Source organism: Thunnus albacares, chromosome 8, assembly GCF_914725855.1.
Source record: "Thunnus albacares chromosome 8, fThuAlb1.1, whole genome shotgun sequence".
NCBI lineage: Eukaryota > Metazoa > Chordata > Actinopteri > Scombriformes > Scombridae > Thunnus > Thunnus albacares.
This window is the reverse complement of record NC_058113.1, coordinates 14520442-14546559: the sequence shown is the minus strand read 5'-3', so window position 1 is coordinate 14546559 and position 26118 is coordinate 14520442. Positions and strand designations below refer to the sequence as shown.

The following is a 26118-nucleotide window of genomic DNA, read 5'->3' as shown; positions in this document are numbered from 1 at the left end:
AAGATAATTAGTAAGTTTTACTTGTGTAATGTAACTTTTTCTCCATTTTCCCAAATGCTCTATTACTTGGGGGAAAGATTTCTGAATTAAAAATGTCTTGCAGTCATGACTATCTAGGTCTGAAAAATGTTACAGTGAGTCTTCCTGGAGTGCTGGTATTCACATTTATGACCGCCAGTGATTCTTGTGTCTAGTCTAAATGTCTGAGTCTAGTGAAAATTACTGTACATGCCCATTTATACAGCACTACGATATAAGTTAACCAACAGAAATACAAATGTGCTGTAGGCTTTTAATTTTTGTTCGCTCTCTTTGTCATTTATTTTCTTTGTTATAGCATTTTTCTTCTGAGAAATGCATGCTCATGGGAAACAGAATGTAAAACAGATGCTGGGGATCTCGCCAAAATTAGCCACACTGAAAACCATAATAATGATGAAATAAAAAAATTACATATCATTGTGTAATCTGTGGCTCAGATTATACAATATATTTTATTTTCAAATTTTTGTGGGATTATATCCCGAAAGAGAAAGATTACAAACCCACGCAGGATCTGCAAGGGAATGCAATACTTTACAAACTTGCTGACTTGCAATGCACGAAACACTTTCAAACAAACAGTAAACTTATATAAAACAACCCACTGTCCTCCATAAACTGCAAACCATTTCATCTCATACTACTGCGCAAACGTTTCAAATCCTAAAAACTAAAAACTAGGTTTTCATTCAGTAGATCTTTGCTAAAATACAGACAGAAATGGGCGTTCTTCGGAAATGCTAAAAGAGTGTTGCTCAAACCAAACTGATCTTCCCTAATCAGAATCTTGAATAATCTTAGTGTACCCCTTGTCCTTTGGAGCTATGTGGGTTTGGCTCATTTACTATTTTAGGAGGGCTGCTGCTGTTAGCAGTAATTGATTCTGGAAGGATGCTTTGGAGCTGAATTTCACCCAATTTTCTGTGGCTATCCCCCGAGAAATCAGCATGACCACCCCCTAGTGAGTCATTTCTTACTTTCTGGAAATACTTTTTTTGTTGTTGCTGCGCAGCATTCGATCAGCTCTGCTCATTTGCTACCACTTTGTTTTGTGCCTGAAAACATTACTTTTCTGGCAATAATAGTGCTCTTAATAACTTAAGTCTGGATGCATTAAAAGTTGGAACAAATATCAAGTGGATCATGCACCATTGCCTTAAGGGTTTGAGACTAATACTTGAATACACTATTATCTTGATTCTTAGTATAAAATCCACCATGAGTAATACTTTGAATCACGTTGACACAGTTAATGTTACCATCTCCACTGCCTCAGTGTTTCTCATATATCAGGTTCATCAATAGTAATACCAGGCTGTGACTTGGGGCAGTAGCTCCTTATTGTCTTTGCGCTCCGTCCCTGCTAAAACCTCCACTATGTCAGCAGAGCTCAGCTGGTTAATTTGTCACACCATAGAGGTGCTTGCTAAACCTTTTTCTTTCATTTGTGTAGTGTCTGCTGTTAAGCAGTTTGCCTCCCTCACTGTGCCCCATAACCCTCTGGCAGTAGACTACCAAGAGCAAAACACTGGCTGTAACGTGAGAGAGTTGGCTGTACAGTAAAGAGAAAGTTGGCTGGTAAATGTAGGCTTCCCTGAGCCAACAACAGCACCATTAGCAGTCTGGAGGTAATGGTAGTTGTTCGCCCCTCTTAGAGTAAGGCAATTAGATTGATTATAGCTCCGATTTGGGAGTTCGGATGTATATATTTCAATGCATTTTCACCTACAGTCTTGCATAAAATAAGGCTGTAATATTCCTATTTCACATCATGAACGTTTACTTTAGATGCTCAGTGTGAAAAACGTTAAGACCACCAGTACTGACCAAGGAAAAAAGGTGTTATCTGTAACATCACTGGTTATGCCTCAGAAGTTAAACAATGAAAACATTATATTTTGATTTCTTGTGTGTCATTTACTATTTAGCTTTCACATTTGTACAGTATTCACCTTGTGGGATTATTAAAGCACACTGAATCTATATATATAATTACAGTATTTCCTTTAGCAAACAAAGGCAGCATCTGTTTTATACTGTTGGTGCGGTTCAGAATAAATGCAGAAATTGCAGGCGATAATGAGGTAAATATTAGATTCTTGGACCCAAAGCACAGTCATTTGGCTTCATAACAATTAGAGTATTCCACATTGGCTACTTGGAGTAATTTGGCTTCTTGCTTTTTTCTTTGGAGGAAGCTTAAACAGACCTGCACACTCAAATATAGAAACACATTTCAGTTGTAGTATGACTGACATGAGTGTGAGCAAATGATGATTGAAGAATTTATTAAGCCTGAAACAGCAGCGGTTCAGGGAAATGTGAATTTAACTTTTTATCATTTGAGTTGAACTTTTTTCACCTTTCTGTCTGTCTGTCTGTCTCTTCCTATCTCCAGGTGGCCATTGCTCAGTTCAGTGACGATGCTCGGACAGAATTCCAGCTGAGTTCCCATGGAAACAAGGAAGCGCTGCTGGAAGCTATTCAGAGGATCAGATATAAGGGAGGAAACACCAAGACAGGTCAGAACAGTGGGAGGAACAGTTAAAGTGTATTAGTGGGATTCATGTGGTGATAGTTAGACGAGAAAGGTACATTCAGATATCAGGTTAGTACCACAGCCTAAAACCAGTTAACACAACCAGTTAACAAAACAATATCACCACAAGATCCATTAGCAGCTGTCCTGGCACTTTCAACGGAATCACATGATCTTCCTCAGCAGATGGAGTTTCTCTAAAAAAGATTAGGTAAGATAGTTTCCTTAAAGTGCTCAAAAAAAATGGAAATTTGAACATCTACTTTCCATGACAACTGGGCAACGTCCATTTGCTGATTGTGAGTTTTTTTTGTTATTGTGGCTAAAAAAAATGCTTGATTTTGCAGCAACTTTTCTAAAAAATTACGATACAATTTGCAATGTTTTATGTGTTCTTTTTGCGGTAAAATTGCATGGAATTGGGAAAAATTGCAAGCAAAAGAAAATAATGCATATCACAGAAACAGTTATATTTCAGTGCTATTTTTTTTAATTTATTTTCTAAATATGAGAACCATGAGCTCAAAGTTATATAAAAAAGAAAATATCCTTAAATTGTCCTTGAGTTCCATTTATAAGCCTTTATTAAATACACTTCACCATCAACATTAGCACCAAATAAAATCAGTCAATAATGCCATTAAAATAAATCCATTAACATATAGTTTAATTTCCAAAGTGTCCATTTTTACATATGCAAAGTGAAAATTGGAAATTGTTTTGCACCGGTCTATGGCAGCATTTTTTGGCAGGCGAGATTTGTCACCTCTTCCACCTGAATGTGCGCTGCGATGACATACGTTACTACGATACGAAATGCGACAACTGGTCCAAAACGGTCTGTTGATTTTGCCATTTCATTTAATTTCTCGATAACAAAATCACAATTTCCTGGAGGGAGTGATAAGCAAAACTCCAGAGCAGCTAGTAATGGGCCTTGTAGTGAAATTGTTTGGCTGTTTCCAAGGTCAAGATTAAACTTTTAATCTCACTTTACCACAACAAATCTTGACAAGCAATCTTGTAGAAAGCGTTTTGTGAATTTTGCAATATCTCTTTGAAAATGCCACTTTTCCTCAATTGCAGGACACTTGTTAAAACTAGCACACATTGCAGAGATGAAAGACTTTCATTTAGGGCCAGAATACATAACAAGCAGTTTCAGTTTGTGAATCTGTTGTAACATTCATGTGAAAGCATCCAGCTGTGCTAGTAAGCACAAGGTGAATGTCAGTAACTTCAATGCATTAATGCGGCTTTGCAGGTGATGCCGGTTGTTCAGAGCACTTTAACGCTCTTAAAGTCTGGGTCATGGCTCAGTGTCTGCTCAGAGAAATTGTGTCCTTGAGCTTACCTATCAGCTCCAGGGCTGATCACACATCATTTCTTCTCTTTCTATCCACTTATCCCTACCTAACCCTTCTACTTCTCCTCTCGCTTCTTTTCTTTCCTCCTCTACTCTGTTGTCAGCCCCCTAATGTCCTCCCCTCCTTGCCTCTGTTCTCTTTCTGTTTGCCCTTTCTTCTTTTTTCTTCTTTTTTTCCTCTTCTTTTTGTCCCTTGTTTTTTCAGCCCCTACTTTCTCTCATCTCCAACTTCCTCATCTTGCTCTATCCCAGTACTGTTCTTCTTCATCCATTCCTTTATTCCCGTAACCCCTTTTCTCTCACATCATTCCGTCTTCTGTGCATTATCCACTGTACTTTCTTATGGTTTAACAGGTGGGAACAGGTGGTGTTTTAGCTGACAAGGCACTGTGTGCGTCTGTGTGTGTGCATGTGGACTACAGCAGAACAGAAAATAAACCATGAAATTTCATCTTCCCCACACAAAGAGAAGGATGAGGCAGCCAGCTCTCACAAGGTTAGGCAAATGTTCACAGACTCACAATTTCTCTCTCTCCCCGGCACATACACACATACACGCACAGCACACTATCCTCAGCGTAGAATTAATCTTCTTCTTGGCTGAAACATAATGCTGATTCTTTACCATGTCCTTATTTCCATACCATATACTTATATTTTAGTGTATGTAAGAGTTCCTTTTTGTTTGAAAGTGTATCTTTTTTTCATATTTATTACAATAAATGTGAAAATAGTTATTATTTATTGATAAGTTTGGGCTGTTTCAGTGATACCTCATTGATTATTTTCCTGTCCTATTCAATGAGGTTTTTTTCATAATTAAGATATTTTCCTGATTTTTCCTTTACTATTTTCTGAATGGTAACATGGTACTAAATATAAAGTAACACTTTTATATTATACTGTTAAATTATACAAACTATGATATACAGTTCTGGAGACTGTGCCTAAACCTCCTTACTTACATCGTACTCCTCTGGTCTGTTGAGAGGCGGCTTTCAGGACTGAGGCTTGCATTACAACCCTAAACGCTTTTTCACCTTCCCAATCCAAACTACCCTCCCCCCACTGCCAGCCCCTCACTGTGTCTAAATCCTCCAAAGCCCTCAAATAAAAGACTGTAGCTTTCTGCCTCTTTAGCCTTTAGCCTTTGGCAGCTGTATCTGTGTGGAAGCAACCGCTAGCCAACAAGAAACCCCACAGCTTTAATGCCTTTTTTATGTTATTACTGTAAATGGCAAGCTAACTTTATATTCCATATCCTACAACCCTCAGGTCAAGCGAACACATTGAAAATGCACTTTGAAACATGTTCAAAAACACACATAAATCCACAGTAAAGTTCATGTATATTGAAAATAAAGGCTTATTTTCACTGGTTACCAGCTTCCCACTAACCACACCATCTCTGACAACTGGCCACAGAGTAGCCTCTGGAGCAATATGTGCTCTAGAAGTTATAGCTTAAGGAGAAGGGACAGGGACAAATTCTCCTTTTGAGCCAATTAGTGTAATGAACTTCATCATCTACACCCATTTTAAAAACAGTATGTAAATAACGCTGTCTTTTTTAAGATTCTACAGTCTGTTTTTTTCCCCGTACTCTCTCCTACAAGAGTTTGAGGGAAGAGCATGTTGAGGATTCAGTGTGTTGAAGCTGATATTCTGGGATTTGGCTTTTCACTATGCATTTATTCATTAAGGTATTAGTGAGCCTCTGACTGACTCAGTGAATGATTGATTTAATGTAGCTGCTGCTGTAAGACTCTTTATCCCCGTACAGTATATACAGTATGAGTGTGTGTGTGTGTGTGTGTGTGTGTGGTTGTGAGTGTTTGTTAAGGTGGAGGACTTGCAGAATGTAAAGTAGTATTTCTTTTAATCCTTAACTTTATGTTAACATATTCACACATTAGATTAGTCAGATCGGCCTTATTCTATGATTTTCTTTAAGCAGCCAGTCCTGCTTCAGCTGTGGTGATGCAGTTTGTGTGAGACCCTCACTGAATCTTCAAGGTTTATGAGTCTTTTATGAGCTCAAGAATGAATGTATGAATTGCCCATGAATGTGTTTCACTGACTGTCAAAGCCATTCAAAATCCATTGTATATTTTCAATAATGCATTGCAAAGATTTTTTTTTCACATCACCCTTTTTAACTTACTGTAGGAACTTACTTTTACTTTTCAAAGATTAGGGGATTTTATGGCAGTTCATAATAACCCTGAAAGAGAATATTACAATCTCTTCCCAGACATACAGACTTCACCTGCAGCCACAAAACACTGGGAGGAAAAATATCTTCCTGCAAGAACAAAGGATTAAGATGCACTAAGGCGTTGGAGGCTAAAACACGCGCGATTATTTCATCTATTTTTGTTTTCTCTCATAGTTTCTTTTCTTCAATGACAGTGAGAAAACTGGTAAACTTTTGCCAGACAGGAGCCAAATCCAAACTGACATAGATTACCTCACACACACAAAGTGATGAATCACTGATTAATTATGGGCTTCTTAGTCTAAGATCCACTGACATGTTTCTGTTTCTGTTCGGTTTTTTTTTACTCTTTTTGAACTACACTTGTCTTTCCCACCTGCCTCCTTTCTTCTTCTTCTTCCTCAGTTCTACCTTCTATCACCTTTTTCATCTGTGTCTCCTACCTGTCCTTGCCCTTCCTCCACCACCCACCCACCCCCCATCTTCCTTCTCATCTCCCTTCTCCTCTGCTCAGTCCCGTGTCTCACTTCATGCCTGGCTAGCTGCTGTAATTCCACTCTCGCCCAGTGTGATCAGAGGACAGTGTAGAAACAGATGTATCACTGGCAGATATCTGACAGCACAACACTTTACAGGCCAAGCTCTCTATCATTTGTCATCACTGACAGCTCGGTGAAAAAAAGGGAGGAGGAGGCTGGGATGTGGTCTGAGGGTTTGGTTTGGTTAGAAATTGGGAAACACTGGCGGGATTTATATGGCAAACACACCATACACAAATAGAGCCATTTATTTATTTATCTTCTGGGCTATTTGTGGCTTCATCTGTTTTTTTTTTGTTTGTTTTCATTGGTTGCAAAATTTCCTAAAACTCAGTATTTCTTTTCATAACTTAGATGCATCCTTAAAAACACACGAAAAGTGAGATTAGAGAAAGTGTAAGAGCAGAAGGAGTTAAAAGGATTAATGGCAGCGATCGTCTATTTAATGAAAAGGTCAGGTGGAGATGTGGAGATGAATTATACGAACTATTAATGCAAATCATGATGGACAGTATGCAAAAATTGGCATTAAATAGAAATGAACTGCATGTGTGCAACACCAAAGGGCCAATAAGCGTGTTAATACTTCACTGTTCAATCAAGGCCATGAAGGACACATTGCTGATTGGTCAGTTTCTCCAGTAGTTTAAGTCACTTTTCCTTGTACCATATTTTTGGCATTGAAAACAACAATATTTATCACTTTCATCTGTTCAAAATGCATGTTTTCTAAAGTTCACATCTGTTGTGTGCAACGGAGAGAGCTGTTTGGAGGCACATAGAACAATAGAAATATGATTAAAATACAGTATAATTGAGCAAATAATTTAGCAAAATCACCTTCTTAATAAACTGATTGAACAGTTTTTTAAAAATGCAGGTATTTTTGAGGGCTTTAAAGCACAATCATACTAATATGACAGGTATTATATTCCCAGATAAGTAGTTGAAACCACTTTTGTTATTTTGTTGTGGGCGTGTCTTGAAACCTTTTGAAGCTGTCTTACATTTTATTGACTGATTAAGTTGATTAAGCAGCTGATGTTAATCGCACACTGTCTAAACTTCATCAACTTTTAACTTTTTGTGGGACTTGCATGTTATTTTTGCATTTCCATCTTAGTTTGTCTCATCTCTTAACATTTAGGTCTCATTTAAATACATAGGACATTGTCTATTTTCTCACTTATTCTAAATGCTAATGGACACTCGGCCTAAATCTGATTTCAGAGGCATTCAAGTCACTCATTTTCAGGTAATAATTATGGACTCAATGATGTGTTTTATTAATGTCAGTGGAACAATAAATAATACATGTTCTTAAATTAGTGAGTACATTAAAATTGTAGCCAAGGTCACAAGCATTCATTCATTTTTTAGATTGTTAATGAAGACATCTGTGCTGCCAATAAGATTGGTCTGTCAAGCATTTCTCGCTATCCAGCCTCACTTGTTGCACCAGAAATTAAGAAGTGAAGCCTCGCATGAGAAGATGGCACCAGAAAATACTGAGGAGAGGGTCTAAATATTAAATAAAGGATCATACTAGCGGTTTTGCTTGAAAGTTTGCAACGCTTTAGAATTTGTTCTATTTCTGCATAAACATGACCTAAAATGTGATAAGATTTTCATTTGATAAGATTTTCATTCATTTGAAGGGGAAATTAGAGTCAGGTGTTTCAATCAATGGGATGACAATCAGGTGTGAGTCTGCCTTATTAAAAGAAGAGAAATGGGCCTTCAAAGTCTGAGCCTCACAACACAGGTTTGTGGAAGTGTGTCATGGCTCGAACAAAGGAGATCTCTGAGGACCTTAGAAGAACAGTTGTTGATGCTCACCTGGCTGGAAAAGGTTACAAAACCAGAGCTTGGACTCCACCAGTCGACTGTCAGGCAGATTGTATAAAAACAGAAGACATCCAACACTATTGTTAACCTCCCCAGGAGTGGTCTAACAGCAAAGATCACACCAAGAGCTAGGTATATAGTCTCAGAGGTCACAAGGGACCCTAGGGAAACATCAAGAACACTAAAGGCCTCTCTTGCAGTGGCTACAGTCAGTGTTCATGAGTCCATCATCAAGAAAACATTGAACATCAATAGTGTGCATGGCAGAGTTGCAAGGAGAAAGCCACTACTCCCCAAAAAGTAAGCTTTGCTTAAGACCACGTGGATAAGCCAGAAGGTTTTTGGAAAAATGTTCTGTGGACAAATGAGACCAAAATTGAACTTTTTGGCCTGAATGAGAAGCGTTGCATTCCAGCATAAGAACCTTATCCCATCTGTGAAACATGGTATCATGGTTTGGGCCTGATTTCCTGCCTCTGAACCAGGACAGCTTGCAATCATTGATGAACTATGAGTTCTGAGTTGTACCAGCAAATTCTACAGGAAAATGTCAAGGTATCTGTCTGTGAACTGAAGCTAAACAGAAAGTGGGTCATGCAGCAAGACAACAACCCTAAACACGATTGTTCTATCAAAGAATGGTTGGAGCAGAAGTTAATGTTTTGGATTGGCCGAGTCAAAGTCCTGAGTTTAATTCTATAGAAATTCTGTGGAAGGACCTGAAGTGGGCAGTTCATGCAAAGAAGCCCATTAACATCCCTGAGTTGAGACTGTTTTGTAAGGAGGACGATGTGCAGGGCTGATAAACAGTTACCAGAAACGTTAAGTTGAAGTTATTGATGCAAAAGGGGGTCACACCAGTTATTGAAAGCAAGGGTCCACATACTTTTGCCTCACACAGATATGTAAGATTGGATAAATTTCCTCAAAAAAAATAAACAAGTTCAATGTTTTTGTCATTTGTTTAATTGGGTTCCCTTTGTCTAGTTTTAGGACTTGTGTGAAAATCTGATCATGTTTTAGGTCATATGTATGCAGAAATTGAGAAAATTCAAACTTTCAAGCACCACTGTATTTGATGTAATTGATGATGGTGCCCCCAAGCATTGTATTGCTATTTTTGTTTTGCCACTGGTTTCCATTAATTTCATCATAAAAATAGACATGCTTTGATTTAAAACTTGCTTGAATTAGATCACATTTTTTATTCGTCACAGTGAGTTTTCTGGCTTGTTATATGTGTTTTTGTGTATGTAATGTTATATACTGTATAGTTGGCAACACAATCATAAGTGTAGATTGATTTGTATTGTATCATTTTTTGCACTGACAATTAAGTGACATTTTTACTGCGATGAATTTCCTAATTTAGATCTCTATTAGTTGATTCTGTTGTAAACAAATTCTTGGGACCTGACTGTTTGGAAGATCTAACATCTAAGAGGCAGCTAAAGTATAAAGAGGTAAATGGACTAAAACATGATAAAACAGTGATATGGTTCTTAATCAAGTGGGTTTCTGTTTGTCTTTCGTCAGGTCGAGCCATCAAACATGTGAAAGAGTCCATTTTCACTTCAGAGGCCGGAGCCAGACGTGGAGTTCCCAAGGTCCTGGTTGTCCTCACTGATGGCCGCTCGCAAGATGATGTCAACAAAGTCTCCAAAGAAATGCAGATGGAGGGTTGGTATTTTACAGACCAAACAAGAAATAACATTGTTGTCAGTTTACTGTAAGTGCTGAAAAATATTAAATTGACAATGTATTAACACTGTGCTGATGTACAGTATATAATTTGTTGATATTGGTGGGTTGTGTGTGTTGTTTTTTCATATTTTCTTGTAATTCATATATGCAGCTGAGATGAAATTAAAGATAGATCCTATTCCCCCACTCCTTATCATCTACACTAACCCAAACCTTACGTTTTTAAATATGTTAATGTTTTATTTGTTTATTTTAACACAAGGATTTTAATGGCATTTAATTATTGCTGCTCAGTCATTGCTGCGAAACCCATAACTCTAACCATCTGTTAAATTAGGCTACATTATCACTTACATTGACTTTTAAACATAACATGTTGAATCTTCCTATTTAATCCCATTCCCAGGCTATATCATCTTTGCAATTGGCTTCGCGGATGCGGATTACGGGGAACTGGTGAATATAGCCAGTAAGCCCAGTGATAGACACGTCTTCTTTGTGGATGATTTGGACGCTGTGAAGAAAATAGAAGAGCAGCTCATTACCTTCGTCTGCGAGGCTGCCACTGCCAGTGAGTGACACCACCTTTTGTTTAAAACAGAGATACAGTAAGAGACAGGGAGGAAAAGGAGTTCAGAAAAGTCAGACAGAGTGAAAGAGCCAGAAAGAAGATTGAGAAAGGACTCTTGTTGGTGGAGAGACATAGGAAGAGAGACAGATTTATTTGATGTTTGGGAATTTAAAATATGAGGGATGAACTAACAGACTCTTTTCTGTCTTTCAGCTTGTCCATCTGTTTTGATGAGTGGTAACACAATGACAGGTAAGAGGTGTAATTGACAGGAACAATACATATATACTGTACAATGGTCACACAGGTCCAATCACACTATCAAAAGCTAATGATGATGATTGCAACAACATAATGACGGTGCGCACTGTAGTGGCGGTAATGATTGTGATTACAGTGATCACACGGAGGAGGAAGATGCTTGTTGTGACGATAATGATGGTAATAATAAAGATTTGTCTCCTGCAGGTTTCCGCATGATGGAGAAGTTTGGCCTGGTAGAGAAGGAGTACAGCACCATACCTGGAGTTTCTCTGGAGCCGGGTTCGTTCAACAGCTACCCCTGTTACAGGTTACACCGTGACGCTCTGGTGTCACAGCCCACCAAGTGAGTAAGAACAAGAGAAATCTACAAACACACAAGATATGAAAACAATTTTTGTTCAGTCACACTAGCAGTTTTCTGATCACTTTCCAGCAATTCTGTTTCAGTTGACAAGCAATAAAATATGGGCACCATCTGGTAAGGGGTTAGATTTTCATGGGTTGCTGTGCTTACTTAAACCTCCACTCTGCTGCCTCCTACTCTTCATAGTCACTAGTGCTGTGTTCTGTTATAGCTGAACACACAATTTAGCTGTTCCCCTTGATGTATTTTCTTTTTTCTGTTGTTAGAAAACAATTCAAAAATGGAATCTGTTAACCAAGGTTAAGAGTGACTCCGAAGTTGCCAAAAAGCCCTTGATCAAATCAGTATGTTATGTTTGCATAAATAGAGGTCAACCTGTGTGATCGGCTACATCGGCAGACAAAATAAGTGATATCAGACAAAGTTGAAGGTGACAGTTTAATTTGTTCGAGTGTCATTGAGATCAATATCCCTCCTCCAACAGACACCTGAGAACAAAAATACACAAGGTTAGAAGATGATTCAGTCTCACAAAACAATCATCACCACACACAGACGCATTAATTAATAAATCACCATTATATTCAAAAATATCTGCACATTAAAATGTTCCTCTGAGGAGCACCTCTAAGTCATTACACATGCATAGTACCAGAAACCAGTGAGTCATTATTTGTTCTACACAGCATCCGTCTGTATCATTATCAGTCATCAAGTCATAGATTGTTTTTTTTGTTTTTAATACTGCCAAATTCTGCTCACTACCATTTCACCCTGAATTTCTTCAGAATTTCAAGGAGTTTCAAGGAATTATTTTGAGCCTACTAATGTTTATCCATCTTTGTTTGCTTGCTAAGTGACTCTCCCTTCCTCTCCTTGAAATGGGGTGTGGTAACTGTGTAGTCAGCAGGACACAAACACCAGAAGACTTTGAATTATCAGCCAGCAACACACACACGGTCCTAGAACTATTCCACAGTCCTGCCAATGAAAATGACTCGACTTTCTGGCTAATAGCAAACCACAGGGGAACTGACGTAAAAGCTAACATGTCAAAAATGTTCCCTTTATCTTTGTTTGGATAATCTTTAGGACAAAAGGGTTCACCAGGAACACCTGGGCTGTGTTACTGTACACTTGCTGTCTTGCACGTCCGACATACAGTACTTGTCCCCAGTGTTAAATAATAACAGCCACAAACATCTTGAAGATTGTAGGTTTTGAGCCTTTTCTGAATACTATTGAATCAAGACTGTATTTCCACACGTGGCAGTACACTGTCTGTGCCCTCTGTGGAAGTCATTTTAAGACTTAAATGTTTTTGCACCGTCTTTCCTCCCTTTCAAAACTTACACTAATTGCAGTTTTGACAAATCATCATATTTTTAAGATAAAAAGCAATTTAACGGAAGCAGGAAACAGATCATTGCAATTATGAATTAAACATGCAATTTTCACTAATCCCTACGATTCCTACAGCCAACTAACACAAAAGTAATTTGGCAATTTCTGTCTCAGAGCAGGAAAGCAGCTGCTAAATTAAAGCATGTTTTGCCACAATAATCAGTTACATGTAAAAACTGCATCTCAGGTGTCATGTATGAAAATTTACATAACATGTCACCAACAACTGGAAGGGTCTACAGTTTATACAAAAAGCAAAAAACATAGATGCTTGCATTTATTAGGATTTACTGCATGCTGCAAATGCCACCAGTACACATTTCACACCCTATAGCTACCTGTGGAACAGACTTAAAGTGCAAGTCCTTTAATTCTATTAGATTATTGTAAGTATTAATAATCCAATTTGTCCAAGCTGATCAATGCAACACAGAAACTTCCCAAAAATTAAACTCAAATTCTAATTTATTATATGTCTGCTTTTCTCCTATGGATCGTATACATGGATTTTAATTTTCATAGCTCACACAGGACACTTTTAGGGGCTATTGTAGCGCTCAGTTTGATTAGACTGGGTTCAATCAGTAATTAATAAAGTGATGACAAAGATTAAAGGTTTTGTGGTCATGTCTTTAGGTGTCATTTGGAGTTCACATTGTGCATTTCAAATGGGTTTCAAATTGAAAATTTAGACCACGGCCACTAGAAAAATAAAAGGCATCAGAGCATTAAGAGATGCTGGAAGCAAAGGACAGAAAAAAATTACCAGAGAGGTTTTCAGGTTCAGGTAACGTTCAGCCAGCAATATACTGCAGGGAAATATGCACTATAAAACCCATGTAGACAAAAACTTAGCAGTAATATTCAATGGCTGGCTAATGTGCTCCCATATTATCTTTCTTTCTGTTATCTTGTAATTTGGGAGCTTTTCCGTGGTTTTTATGTCATCCAGCTTTAAGTTTTAGACTCTTGTACTGTGATTGTTCAGTTTGTGAAAAGTGACATTGACGAGAGCTCTGAAAAGTTGAAGCAGAGATGATTTGAACATAAAGTGCTCGGAGGCAGCTGCACAAAAAAGGCTACGCTCTCTGATCAAAAAAGAAACTGGTGCTCAAAGACAGTCTGAGGCAGCCAAACGCACTCTGAAAGCATTCAGACGAGCTGAGAAGAGACAATGGCACTTTGAAAGAGACACCTAGTGGGTACATGCCTTTAGGGCACAGCAAAGCTCACTATCTGTGTGTATGTGTGTGTGTGTTTGCCTTTGCTTTCATGTGTGCACCAGGTATCTTCACCCTGAAGGTTTACCCTCCGACTACACCATTTCTATGATGCTCCGGCTACTTCCTGAGACTCCGCAGGAGCCCTTTGCATTGTGGGAAATCCTCAATAAGGACAGCGAGCCATTGGTGGGACTGATTCTGGACAGTGAGTTTGAATCACTTCACTTGTTTTTTGCTTCTTAATCTCTTCATTGGCTCACCTGCATCACAACACATCACAGTTTGACAAGTACAGGCTCAAACAGCAGATGTGTGCTGGCTCCTGCAGTCCAAATAAGCAGTCCAAAACCAATGCGTCCAAATAAACCGTGAGAGTGCATAATGCAGTAGTTTTCAGACATAGGGCTGGAGAGAATAACTAATTACAGCTGGGATACAACTGCATTTCTTTCATCCAATATAATGACATTTACATAGAGACACAGAGATACCTGAGCCCTTCTCCTCTGTTTGTAGACGATCTCCTTTGTTTGACCCTCTTTTAATGGGACAGGCTGTTAATGAGGGGAAACACAATGACCTCAGACTTTGAGGTGCTGATCCTCAAATGCCTGACATTGTACACTTGGGACCACAGTTTGATAAAAAGCCATTTTTTTCAAGCCAAAACAGATGGGATGACGATGAAAATGGTATCACAAGATTGACCATGGTCCAGTAGATTTTTGTATCAGTAGGAGTGTGTGCTGAGCGATGTCACAGAAACACTCCACACCAGGAGGAGTCAATTAAAGTGGTTTGAGTACACAGTAAGAACTCTCCTCAGGCGTCAACCTTTGGAGGTGTTTCGGACACCACTGACTTTGAGGAGACTTAGAGCAGACCCCTCACCTGCTGAAGAGATGATATTACCAGCTGGCCTTGATGAGCCTGGGATCCCCAGGAGTAGCTGGAAGACACCGAAGGGAAAAAAGTCATTTTGTCTGCTCTGGTTTTCCTGTTGACCCTGATACAGCTACATAACGGCAACAAGAAAAAATAGATTTTTATTTTGAGTTTTGGTAAATGTTCGGCTGCTCCTCAGAGCTTTCAAGACATTAATGGCTGAAGAATTTATTAAGTTAGGGAGAAATGTTTTATGATCCACAATTGAAGATGAAATGAAAATATTTATTATTTTTGTCATCTTGACCTCAGTAAATTGGCCCAGAGATTTGAAATAACCTTACAAAGTTAAATTTGCAGAAGTTGCACCATCATTATGTAAACTATTTGCATAAAGGTGAGTGGAGATTAGAGTGCAAAGCAACAAAATTATCATAATTTTTATAAGAAAATGAACCACAAAACAACACAAATACCTCTGCCAGAAGTTCAAAGGCAAAGCTGGACTTTGTGGACTGTCCAGTGATCCATTTACTCATTCGCACGCTTTTACTGTTTTATCTTCCAATAATGATCTGACAATCTTTGAGTTTTCAAACACACACATTTCATTGAGGCAAATATCACATTTATATTTAGAATAATGTTATGTTGTCCTGTTGTTGCTCTCAGTGCTTGGTGAAAAATAACCTTATCATATGGGTTTTGCAAATTAAAGATGACAGGGATTTCATATCTATATCACAATGGAATTATATGAAATGATAAGTTTATACATGTATCAATAAAACTGACATGTGATCATTTGTACTTTTTCAATAATATTAATCTTGATTTTCTATGAAATGAATGGAAACAGCAGCTCAGCACAAAAATGCAAGTTGTTTGTTGCTACTGTATGTAGTTAACTGTTGTTTCTAACTAGATCTTTAATAGTCTAATAGTAGAAACCAAACAGAGACGGTGACATGCAAGATAAATTCTTATCTGATAAACCATCTCTCTTTGTTTCTCCTCACTCACTATCACCTCTGTCACCCCACAGACTCTGGAAAGACCTTAACGTTCTTCAACTATGACTACAAAGGAGACTTTCAGACCGTCACGTTTGAAGGAACTGAAATCAAAAAAATCTTCCATGGCAGTTTCCACAAGGTTGGTCTTTATTTAAGTGTTTGATTGTTAATTACTTGACTTTGAATGGTAAATGATAAGACTGATTGGTCATTTTAGTCATTAAACAAGTAGAAAGTAAAAACATTGCATTTATTGGTTATAGTTTCAAAAATGCATATGTGCTTGCTTTTTTTTCATATTATTATAATAAGTAGAGATTTTTGAGCTTCTGGCAAATAATGACTGCTTATGTGTAGATATCCAGACTGTGCAGGTCCGTTAAAACTAGAACCACATCAACGCCAGAGACAGCCTGTCCCACAGTAGCTACATGTGCCAGTTTGCATCACACATCAGTTTAAGAGTCCAAATCCACAGTGCAGTTTTTAGGTAGGACACCTTGATAAATATTCAGATCTGCTGCACTGAAACTCTGCAGCACAGAGGGGAAGCGAGGGAGCTGGAAGCTTGCTGGCAAGCTGCTGAGAAAGAAACAAAAATAAGATCTGCTGCAGTTTGATGTTTTTGAAGTTGTGGAGCCTGTTGGGTGGTTTTCCAGTGGCTCTTTGGCTGGAACTTTTCTCTTGACCTGTCAACACTGCTGTGGTTAGTGTGCATGTGTGTGCGTGTGTGTGTGTGTGTGTGTGTGTGAGTATGTGCAGGTGATGATAGCCCTCCTCCCTCTTCCCTCCCACTCTCCACTGTTCTCTCTACACCCAGTTTATTTTATTTTTTAAACTAGTGGAGTGTGTGTTGTGGGAGTGAAGCTGCAGATTTCATCACCCTTTAAGACCTTTTTGTGGTATCTGATGAAGTCGTTGTGGACATTTGTCATTACTATTGACATTTATACACTTAATAATTACTCTTGTAAAAAAAAAAAAAAAGTATTATTAATCTCTCAGAGCCAGAAAAAAACAACCATATCAAAGTACAGACCAAATGAAAATGATGTGTCAGTTCAACCAATCTTCAGTGGTAGTTTTCCTGACCTCAGACTGGAACACCAGAGATGTTATTGGTTTGTCCTCCTATTAAATTCTCTGAAAAAGACATTTCACGTTTCCGTCAATCATTCAGATTCTAGCCAAACACTTTTATGGAAATTATGTTGTATCAAATTAGTCAGACTGAATGGAAATGGCAAATTTTGATGGCATTCCCTCAATAAAAGACAATTTTCTGCTCACTTGAGAGGAGAAAGTGTTTTGTGAAAAAAGAAATTATGGGATAAATAGTGATGCAAATGCCTGTACTGAATAAATAATAACGTTGGTTTGGCCTCAACAGCCCAGTGAATCACTAATTTTCATTACAAAACACTTTGGCATGAAATATCAACATTATCTGATAAAAAATATTAATAACTTGTCGAATAGTAATCAGTTCTTTTGTCCTCACAGACGTTCTTTTTGAATTAGCACTTTGTTCAGGAGTGTATTTACTTCAGCAAGGCTGATGGAAATGAACATTTGCATGTATTGTTTGTGTTGTTACATTTTGAAAGATTGGTTAGCGTTTGTTCGACAAATGGATGGAAACATAACTTGAAAATTAAATTAGGCAAAGTCTTTCAAAACAATATTTTTTTTGCGTTTGACCTGCTGTTTTTATAGTTTCTTCAGTGGGTCTCTGTGGATTTCTGCTGAAAACAAACCAACACCAACTCTCTCTGTCTCTTTCTGTCTTGATCTCGATTCTCAAAATGTCAGGGAGTAGCTGTCCATCATTCTCTGGGCCTTTTGTCTTCTCCATAGTTGTCTGTCTTTCTGTTGGAGAACATGACAATGTTCAGAGAGGGAAGAGATGCAGAAAACTGCCTGACCAGAGGAAGTGTATGTCTCTGTTTAGACAGGATGACAAGTGAATAAGAGGAGTGTCCATGTTCATGTGCATGTTTGTGTGTCAGATATAAAGGGATTACCATATGAAGACACCTTGTGTTGAAGCAGGAATACCCAGCAGGATCCGTCACTGCTCAGCGAAGCAGACACATACACAAACTGGGAGGTGAGGGAGGGGAAAAATGAGAGGAAAGAAGCAATAGATATGATTGAATGTGAGATAGAAAGAGAAATACAGGCAGAAAAACGCATGGAAAAAAACAGAGAGACAAGTAGACACAGAGGAGAAAAGAGAGTAATTTTCTGGATAACTTGCATATTGCTCAGAGCCATATTACACTCCAAAAGTGTATGAACACCATTTTTGCATCTCCTCAAATGATCAAACGTCTGCCATTAAGAGTGTGAGCGAGCAGTTAAAGCTGTCATTGTGCACTATAAAAAAAAGTACACCCAGCTCCCCAGTTTATAGTACTTCACAATATATATATATTAGTGGAACTAAAAATTCACTGCTAATCAATTCATCCATTAGTGGTTCTTATAAGTATACATTTAAATCTATACATTTGTACATTCAGAGGAAGAGGAAGACATAATAATGCTAACAGAAAAGCAGCAACTAGTAATAGAAGTGTTGCCCATTAAAGACACTCTGTTGGGATGACTGGAGCTGTGTTTGGTTGAAGTTTAACAACATGATGATTAATCTGGATAGAAGCTAAATGTTAACAAGTAAAATGGGATTGATCAGTTTTCTTGTGCCTAAATCTGTAGTAGTTAGGAATGTTTTCCTGGTGTTCATTTTCAAGCCTCAAAATGGGTGAAATTGTTTAAAATATATGTTGTCTGTGAGCAGTTTGAGTTCAACTGCAGGCTCACATATTTGTAATGACGGGGTGAGAAAGTGCAATAAGGATCTCCTACTTATCTGTTTTAGGGTTTTAGCAGACTGAGGAGGTGGGAGGATTTAGACAGTGGCAAGATAGTAAAGGGATATACAAGATTAGTAGAGGGGGAATACAAGTAGTGCATTTACACCTTTCTTGTATAGTAAGTTATGTGAAGTCTTAAAATAAACATTAAGTATATTTTTGCCTGTGTATAGAAGTCTAGTATTTGTGTCACACACGAGCATTTGTAATCCAAGAATGACATTCGCTCAAAGGATATTTTTGATAGACATGATTTTACTGGGTGGGAACATTTATTTTTTTCGCCTTACACTTTTGTTCAGTTTTTGAGTATATGTTGTTGAACATTATGGTGTTTTTAGATACAGACCACATTTTAATAGCAGGTGCAACTTGGGCCAAAATTTTGACTGCTTTTTATAGTCAATATGCTAGCCTCAAAAACCATTTCTTGATCACTTCATCACCTTGGTGTTGCCTGTCAACACTGCAGATGTTTCTCGTTTAAAAGAAATTCATCATTAAAACTGTTTCCACAAATTCAGAGATATACTGTAGAGTTATTTCTGTTGTGTCTACTTATTAAAAAAAATCCACATATGACCGTTGCCAAGTTACTCATTGAGCACAGACAATGTCTCCAGCTGCAATGAAACTTTTGTTTATCTTTCTAATGTTCCCCACATAGCAATAGGCTACATCTGTGCCAGAGGTGTGGTCATCTCTGGATTTAATGACATCAGACAGATACTGAGCAGGAGCAGCTAACTTTGTTGAAAATTTAAAAGAGCAGTTTGTGGATTATTAGTTACAAAGCGATAAAGTTTCATCCTTCATGAAAGCAGCATTTCATGGTTGCTGACTATAGAGAGAAGAGGAAAGGGGCCACACATATGGCACACACACACACAGGCATAGATGTAGACATACATGCATGGATGTAAATGCTTAAACATACAGTACATTTACATGCTTAAAAAATCCTGCAAACTTTTATAAGCATGAATTTACATACAAAGCACATAGTATGCATATACTCAGACATACACATGTACAGTGAGCACGCACGGGCAAGAACACGCATTTTTAAATGCAGGTCAGAGACTGCCGAGTCGAGTCAGCAGAGATACTATGATGACAACCTCATCAACTTCAACCACATTATCTCACACAAAAATGTTTAAAAACTGCCATAACAATTTAAGTGTGTGTGTGTGTGTGTGTGTGTGTGTGTGTGTGTGTGTGTGTGTGTGTGTGTGTGTGTGTGTGTGTGTGTGTGTGTGTGTTTGTCTGGGCACCAAATTTCCAGTTCCATCTTTGTATCAGAGACACTACTTCACTTTGTGTTTAAAACTTTATTCACTCGCTTCCTTCTCATCCTCACTTGTTTCCTTCCACCTTTTCATCAGCCATATTTCAGTGTTAAGATAGCAATGCATATAATATTCTGGTATCAACTTGCTTTTTTCATCTCTTCAAATCAAGAATAAAACATGCTTTCAGATATTTTAATTTATTTATGATGTTAAGGCAGTCTGCAGTGAGCATAATGGGCAAAATATGCCCAGAGATTAAAACTATTAAAGAAAGTCCAGGCTTTGTACCATTTTACACAAAGAAAACCTTTCAGTTTTTGTGCTCCTGTTGATTTAGCTCTCTTTGTACTCAGTGAAGAAGTTGATAGCTCAGTGTTATGGGTTTTTACTCTTAGTTATTAGCTATTAGTAAATACAACAGAGTTGTTATTAATTTTCAAAGATAATTACAAAGTCATATGTGCGACATGACAAAGATAATGTAGCACTGTCAGTGCTTTTGAAAATAAAAAAGTAATTTGTGTTGCGTCTGAAAAGTGAAAAGAAAAAAGAGTTCTGGCAGAGAAAAAAGGAACAATCTGTTGACAGAGACACAAACAAATGAGGTGCTTTGTAATTCACAATGGTACTTTTGATGTCTAAGACAACATTAGCATCAGAAAACACATGTGTGTGCATGTCTGTTTGCCTGTATATGTGTGAGCATAGGATTTTAGGATTTTATTAGGATCCCCATGATGCAGAACATCAGCTACTCTTGCTCGGTCCACACAAAACATAAAAGCCTGACAGATAAAGACACTTACAGACAAAACAACCAAATGATATTAAAATCAGAAAGTATATCTAACAATATTCTTTGTCTCAAACGTATTATTATACTCATTCTTATTCATATCCACGTATATATATATATATTAAACCTTCAGTGCAGAACTTTTACACATAAATGAACGTCCATTACATTCAAGCCCGTGCCAAACAAGTTCACACAATGCCAATTAAGCCTATCACCGCCAGATAAATCTCTCTGTATTTCATGGTATGCCAAGTTTTTAAATGTCATGTGAGGCATGACATTCCTGCGCTGGTTGTCTGTCCGTTAATCATGTGGCTCTTCTAGACTCTCCAAATGTTATAGGACCGAATGGATCCAATTCTGATAGTGAAACAAGTCATTTTGTCGGGGTTTATTCACCGTTTTACAGCCGCAACAGTAGGTTACGGCCAATGGTGTATGAGCATACTGGGACAAATCCTGGTGAGTCAGTGGACCATCAAAAAATACGGTTTTGGGCTGGTGGACCATCAAAATATATTGTTTTTACCGGCCCTCTATGTGTACTTGTCATTCAGGGTGCACATGAGAGCGTGCTGCATACCCCCCTTTAAACTCACTATCAGAAGGGGGAGACAAAAGTCCCGCACTCCAGCTTTAATATACACTAAATTCATAAGCACTGAATATACGTACAAAGTGAAATCTTACAACATATTCATATACATAAAAAAAAGAATGTACAAAGTGTGATTAATGTGGTTACAGGCGTAGGGCTGTTAGGTGTTGCTTCATTTGTTTTTAAAGCTCACTTTATTGTCTGCTTTAGCAATCTGAGCTGAGTGAGCTCCCTGCAACAATGGCTCGATATAATACCACACATTGCTTTGATTGTGCTCTAGATTTAGGAACTGTGTAGTGACCTCTGATGGCATGTCTGGTGGGGTAGGTAAGTAATGTAGAGCTGAAAGTGAGTTGACTATACAAACAATCAGGAATTTTCAATACATTAATGTTTCTAATAAAAACAAGGAGTGATGCTGTCAGCAGCCTCTGCTCAACTTTTAACCAAGAGAGATTGACATGCATGTTGTTTACATTTGACCTCAGTGTGCATCGAAGGGCAAGACGGGCTGCTTTGTTCTGAGCCAGCTGCAGTTTTTCTAGATCCTTCTTTGCAGCACCTGACCATATCATAGGGCAATAGTCTAGATGTGATAAAACTAGAGCCTTTATTACAGATATATTCCTCCCCATCTTTACAACAAGAGAATCTGTCTATCTTTTCCTCTACTTGCTCAACAGCTACATTGTTCAACATCTGATTCAGCTGGAGTCTAGAGTTCAAGGAGTGATTTGTACCAAATACAATGCTCTTAGTCTTTGATATGTTTATTACTAGTGACCCTTTCTAGTGCTGTCTGCAACTCTTTGTTTATACTCACTTTATACAGTTCAAAAGTACAATTCTTGCCTTTCATGGTCTTTTATACATAAATATGATGGCTCACGACTTGATTTTGGTATTTCCTGCCTTAGTTTACACACTTTGCCAATAAAATGATCATTAAAATATTTGGGCAAGGTTAAAAGGTTTAGCAATGAAAGACCCATCTGATTCAATGAAAGATGGAGTTGAGTTACTCTTTCTGCCCATGATATAGTTTAAGGTACTCCAGAGCTTTTTTCCATCATCCTTTATATTATTTATCTTAGTTTCATAATACATTTTCTTCTTCTTTCTGTTCAATTTAGTCACATTGTTCCTTATTTTACAGTATGTCTGCCATTCAGATGTGCAGCCAGGATTATTTGCCACTACTTTTGCTTCATCTCTTTAAAAACATGCATTTTTTTCAACTCCTCATCAATCCACGGTGCACTAACAGTCAGTTTCCCAACAGCTGCGTGTTTATCAATAACTGGAAGCAGCATATTCATAAATACATCAAGTGCAGCATCTGGGTTCCTCTCTTTACTCACTTCAGACCAACAAATATTTTTAACATCATCCAGATACGAGTCACAGCAAAATCCCTTGTATGATCTCTTAAAAACTATTTTAGGCCCAACCTTTGGAACTTTGGCTTTCTTGAATATAGCTACTTGATTACAGATACAGCTTTGGAGCAAAATTCTCCAGTGTTAGTGTAAATATGATCAATGCATGTGGATGATATGAGTCCTGTACTGTTAATGAAAACCTTGGTAGGTTGATTAATGACCTGGGCCAGATTACAAGCACTGGTTACAGTGAGAAGTCTCCTTTTCAGCTTGATGAATATTCAGGTCTCCCAGGAAATAAATCTCTCTATTCACATCATATACTCTATCAAGCATTTCACACAAATTATATAGATATACTAACTGTCAGAATTGGTGGCCTATAACAGCAACCCGACAGAAAAGGCTTTAAATAAGGCAGGTGAACCTGCAACCACAACATTTCAACAGCACTTGACATTAAGTTCTCTCTGAGCTTAACAGGAATGTGGCTTTGAATGTATATTGCAACTCCTCCCCCACAGTTATCCCTGTCCCTTCTCTAGATGGTATATTCATGTATTGCCTCTGCAGCATTATCAAATGAGTCATCTAAGTGGGTCTTGGAGAGGGCCAGAATATGAATGTTGTCTGACATTAGCAAATTATTGATATCCTGAACCTTATTTCTGAGGCTACATATATTAACATGGGCTATTTTTAGCCCTTTCCTGGGAAGTTTATCAAATACAGACATAGTGTAGAAAAGAACAGACAGTCCAAACAGCAACACCATCAGTCGTGTGTGTGTGTGTGTGTGTGTGTGTGTGTGTGTGTGTGTGTGTGTGTGTGTGTGTGTGTTATGTTTGTTATGAACCCATAGACTTGGCTCTTTCCACTCAGTCTTTTGGGAGGGAGAGTAGACAATGAATCTGTCGTATTGGATGTATGCAATGTTCCCTTTACCTCCTTCAGCTTTCATAGCTGGAATGAGTTCTTTTCGCCTCTGGCCTCAGTATAGTCCTCATTGAGGAATATGTTAAGTCCTTTCAGTTTATGGTCTCTTTCCAGAACTGCCATCTTGTCCTTGAATTGTATTGGCCCAAGTCACCTGTCACCTGAGTTGGTTCCCATCCTGTTGGCATGCTCCACTTCGATCCTCTTTTCATCTATCTGTAGCTTTACAGTGAACATCTCAAAGACCTCGTCCTCAGATTCCTCCCCGCTCTCTCTCAGGAATGCTTTCTACAGTTACATTATTCCATTCATTCATTGATAAGACTCATTCACACACAGTATTGATGTCTATGAGTGCATCTTTGCACTTTTGTCATCTCCTTGCAAGTCTTTTTTAGGTCTTCTTCCACTTCTTTATTGGAGAAATGCAAACTGATCTTTAGGTCCTAGACCTCTTTAATCATATCGTCCATTCGTTGGTTAGTAGAATCGACCAAGATTTGGACAAAGCCATTGAAGTTGTTTTCTCACTGCGTTAGTAACTGCATGTAGACATCTTGTTGTTGCTTTAAAAGATCTCACACCTGTGATAGACTGACACAGTCCTCTCCTTTATGTTTGGGTGTCATGATTGGAGCGTGGGTTAACACTGCACCACGTAGTTCCAGAGAGAGATAAATTTATCCTGTGCTGGCAGTAGTATTAGCTGTGGATGGATCCAGTAGAGTCCAGCCAGCCATCTGACCTGCCAGGAGCAGCACAAAGTGAAAAACAGTATGCTACTTTTATTTATTTTATTCACCCTCATTGCATCTGGTTAGGGTTTTTGTTTTTCCTTGTTGTTGTGCTGATCTATACAAAAAAAAAAAGATCTGAAGTCTCAGTTTGGGGGTTTGTCTCCTGTCAGCCTCACTGTTATCTAATGCATCTCAGAATAACAAAACAACAACAAAAAGAGTTGTAATAAGTGTTTTTAACAATCAAATTAGTTTCTAACTCATCTAGTCATGACAGTGCAGAGGCCCAAATAATGTACTTTAATTCAAACTTGTAATATACTTCATTTTACACTCAATCTGCACTAGATTCTGCCCTCAGATATCGTCATATTGGCTGCGATCCTGAGTGAAACATGCTTCCATAAATAGGTTGAATAAGTAGAAAGTTGAAATTCTGCTGAAAAACAAAGATGAAAGAGTTTGATTTTCTAGTGGTATGTTAAACTTACTATTTTTATTACTGAAGGTAATGTTGTGAATACTTTTTATATCTTCCAATTTTATAAGAGAACTGTTGCAATAAATATGAGATATAACTGAAGCAAGTTGACTTACATACACCACAGAAAAAAAGGAATGTAATGGATGGAGGAAAAAACACATCCACAAATCTAAAACACAGTGGTTGTTTGTATCCTGTATGTTCATGTATGTGGAAATGTGTTGGAAATAATTCTTTTCAAATGCATGTCAACATTTAATATAAAGAATGTTTTACATAGTTTTGTTTGGTACATTTGAATAGCATGAAACATTAAAGTGTAAAGTGGTGTTAAACATATTATGTCAATCTGTGAGAACATAGCCATAACAAAGCTGTTGATCAAAACAAACCTGATACCTGATACGATTTCTGATACCTGCTACTGTTGGCATCAGACTGTTCCTTGACCGAATGGTTCAAAATAGTACATTTTCAAGAATAGACTTCCTCCAGACTGAAAATAAGTCTGAGTCATTGCTGGCGTAAATGGAGGAACCAGCTAGTCTGAAGGAGAGTGACAGGCAGCTTTAACACAGGTACACACACACACACACACACACACAGAAACGTATACATTTATATACCATTAGACATTTCAATGTCCTGTATTCATTCCCTAACCACTAATGTTAACCTTAACTGCAACCATTAAATGCCACAAAATACCAGCAAAATGTTCTCACCTTAGAGGATTTCAACCACACACACACACACACACGCACACATGGTCGCACACATGGTCACATACACAGTCCTGCCCAGTGAAGTGTGCATAATAGAGGATGAGAACCGAAAGTCATTATAAAACAGTCGTCCAGACGTCAGTTGAGGAATGGGCTCTGACACTCAAATATGAACTTTGTCCATTAGCTGCACCGTGTTACTGTGTATAGAGGTGTATGTGTTGCACACATGCATTCATGTTCCTACAGTATGATATACAGTACATGATTTTTTTTTTTTTTTTTTACTGATTGTTT

General features: G+C 38.0%; 1 protein-coding gene across 4 annotated transcripts in view; it reads left to right on the top strand.

The window, feature by feature from the left end:
- Nucleotides 1–26118, top strand: part of col14a1a (collagen, type XIV, alpha 1a) — a 150330-nt gene that overhangs the window by 80058 nt on the left and 44154 nt on the right. For all 4 annotated transcript variants that reach the window (XM_044359600.1, XM_044359599.1, XM_044359602.1 and 1 more), the window contains 7 exons: nt 2441–2564; nt 10089–10232; nt 10663–10827; nt 11041–11079; nt 11296–11434; nt 14145–14287; nt 16013–16122. In XM_044359600.1, coding sequence (XP_044215535.1) covers nt 2441–2564; nt 10089–10232; nt 10663–10827; nt 11041–11079; nt 11296–11434; nt 14145–14287; nt 16013–16122 — 864 coding nt within the window. The remainder of the gene's footprint in view (nt 1–2440; nt 2565–10088; nt 10233–10662; nt 10828–11040; nt 11080–11295; nt 11435–14144; nt 14288–16012; nt 16123–26118) is intronic.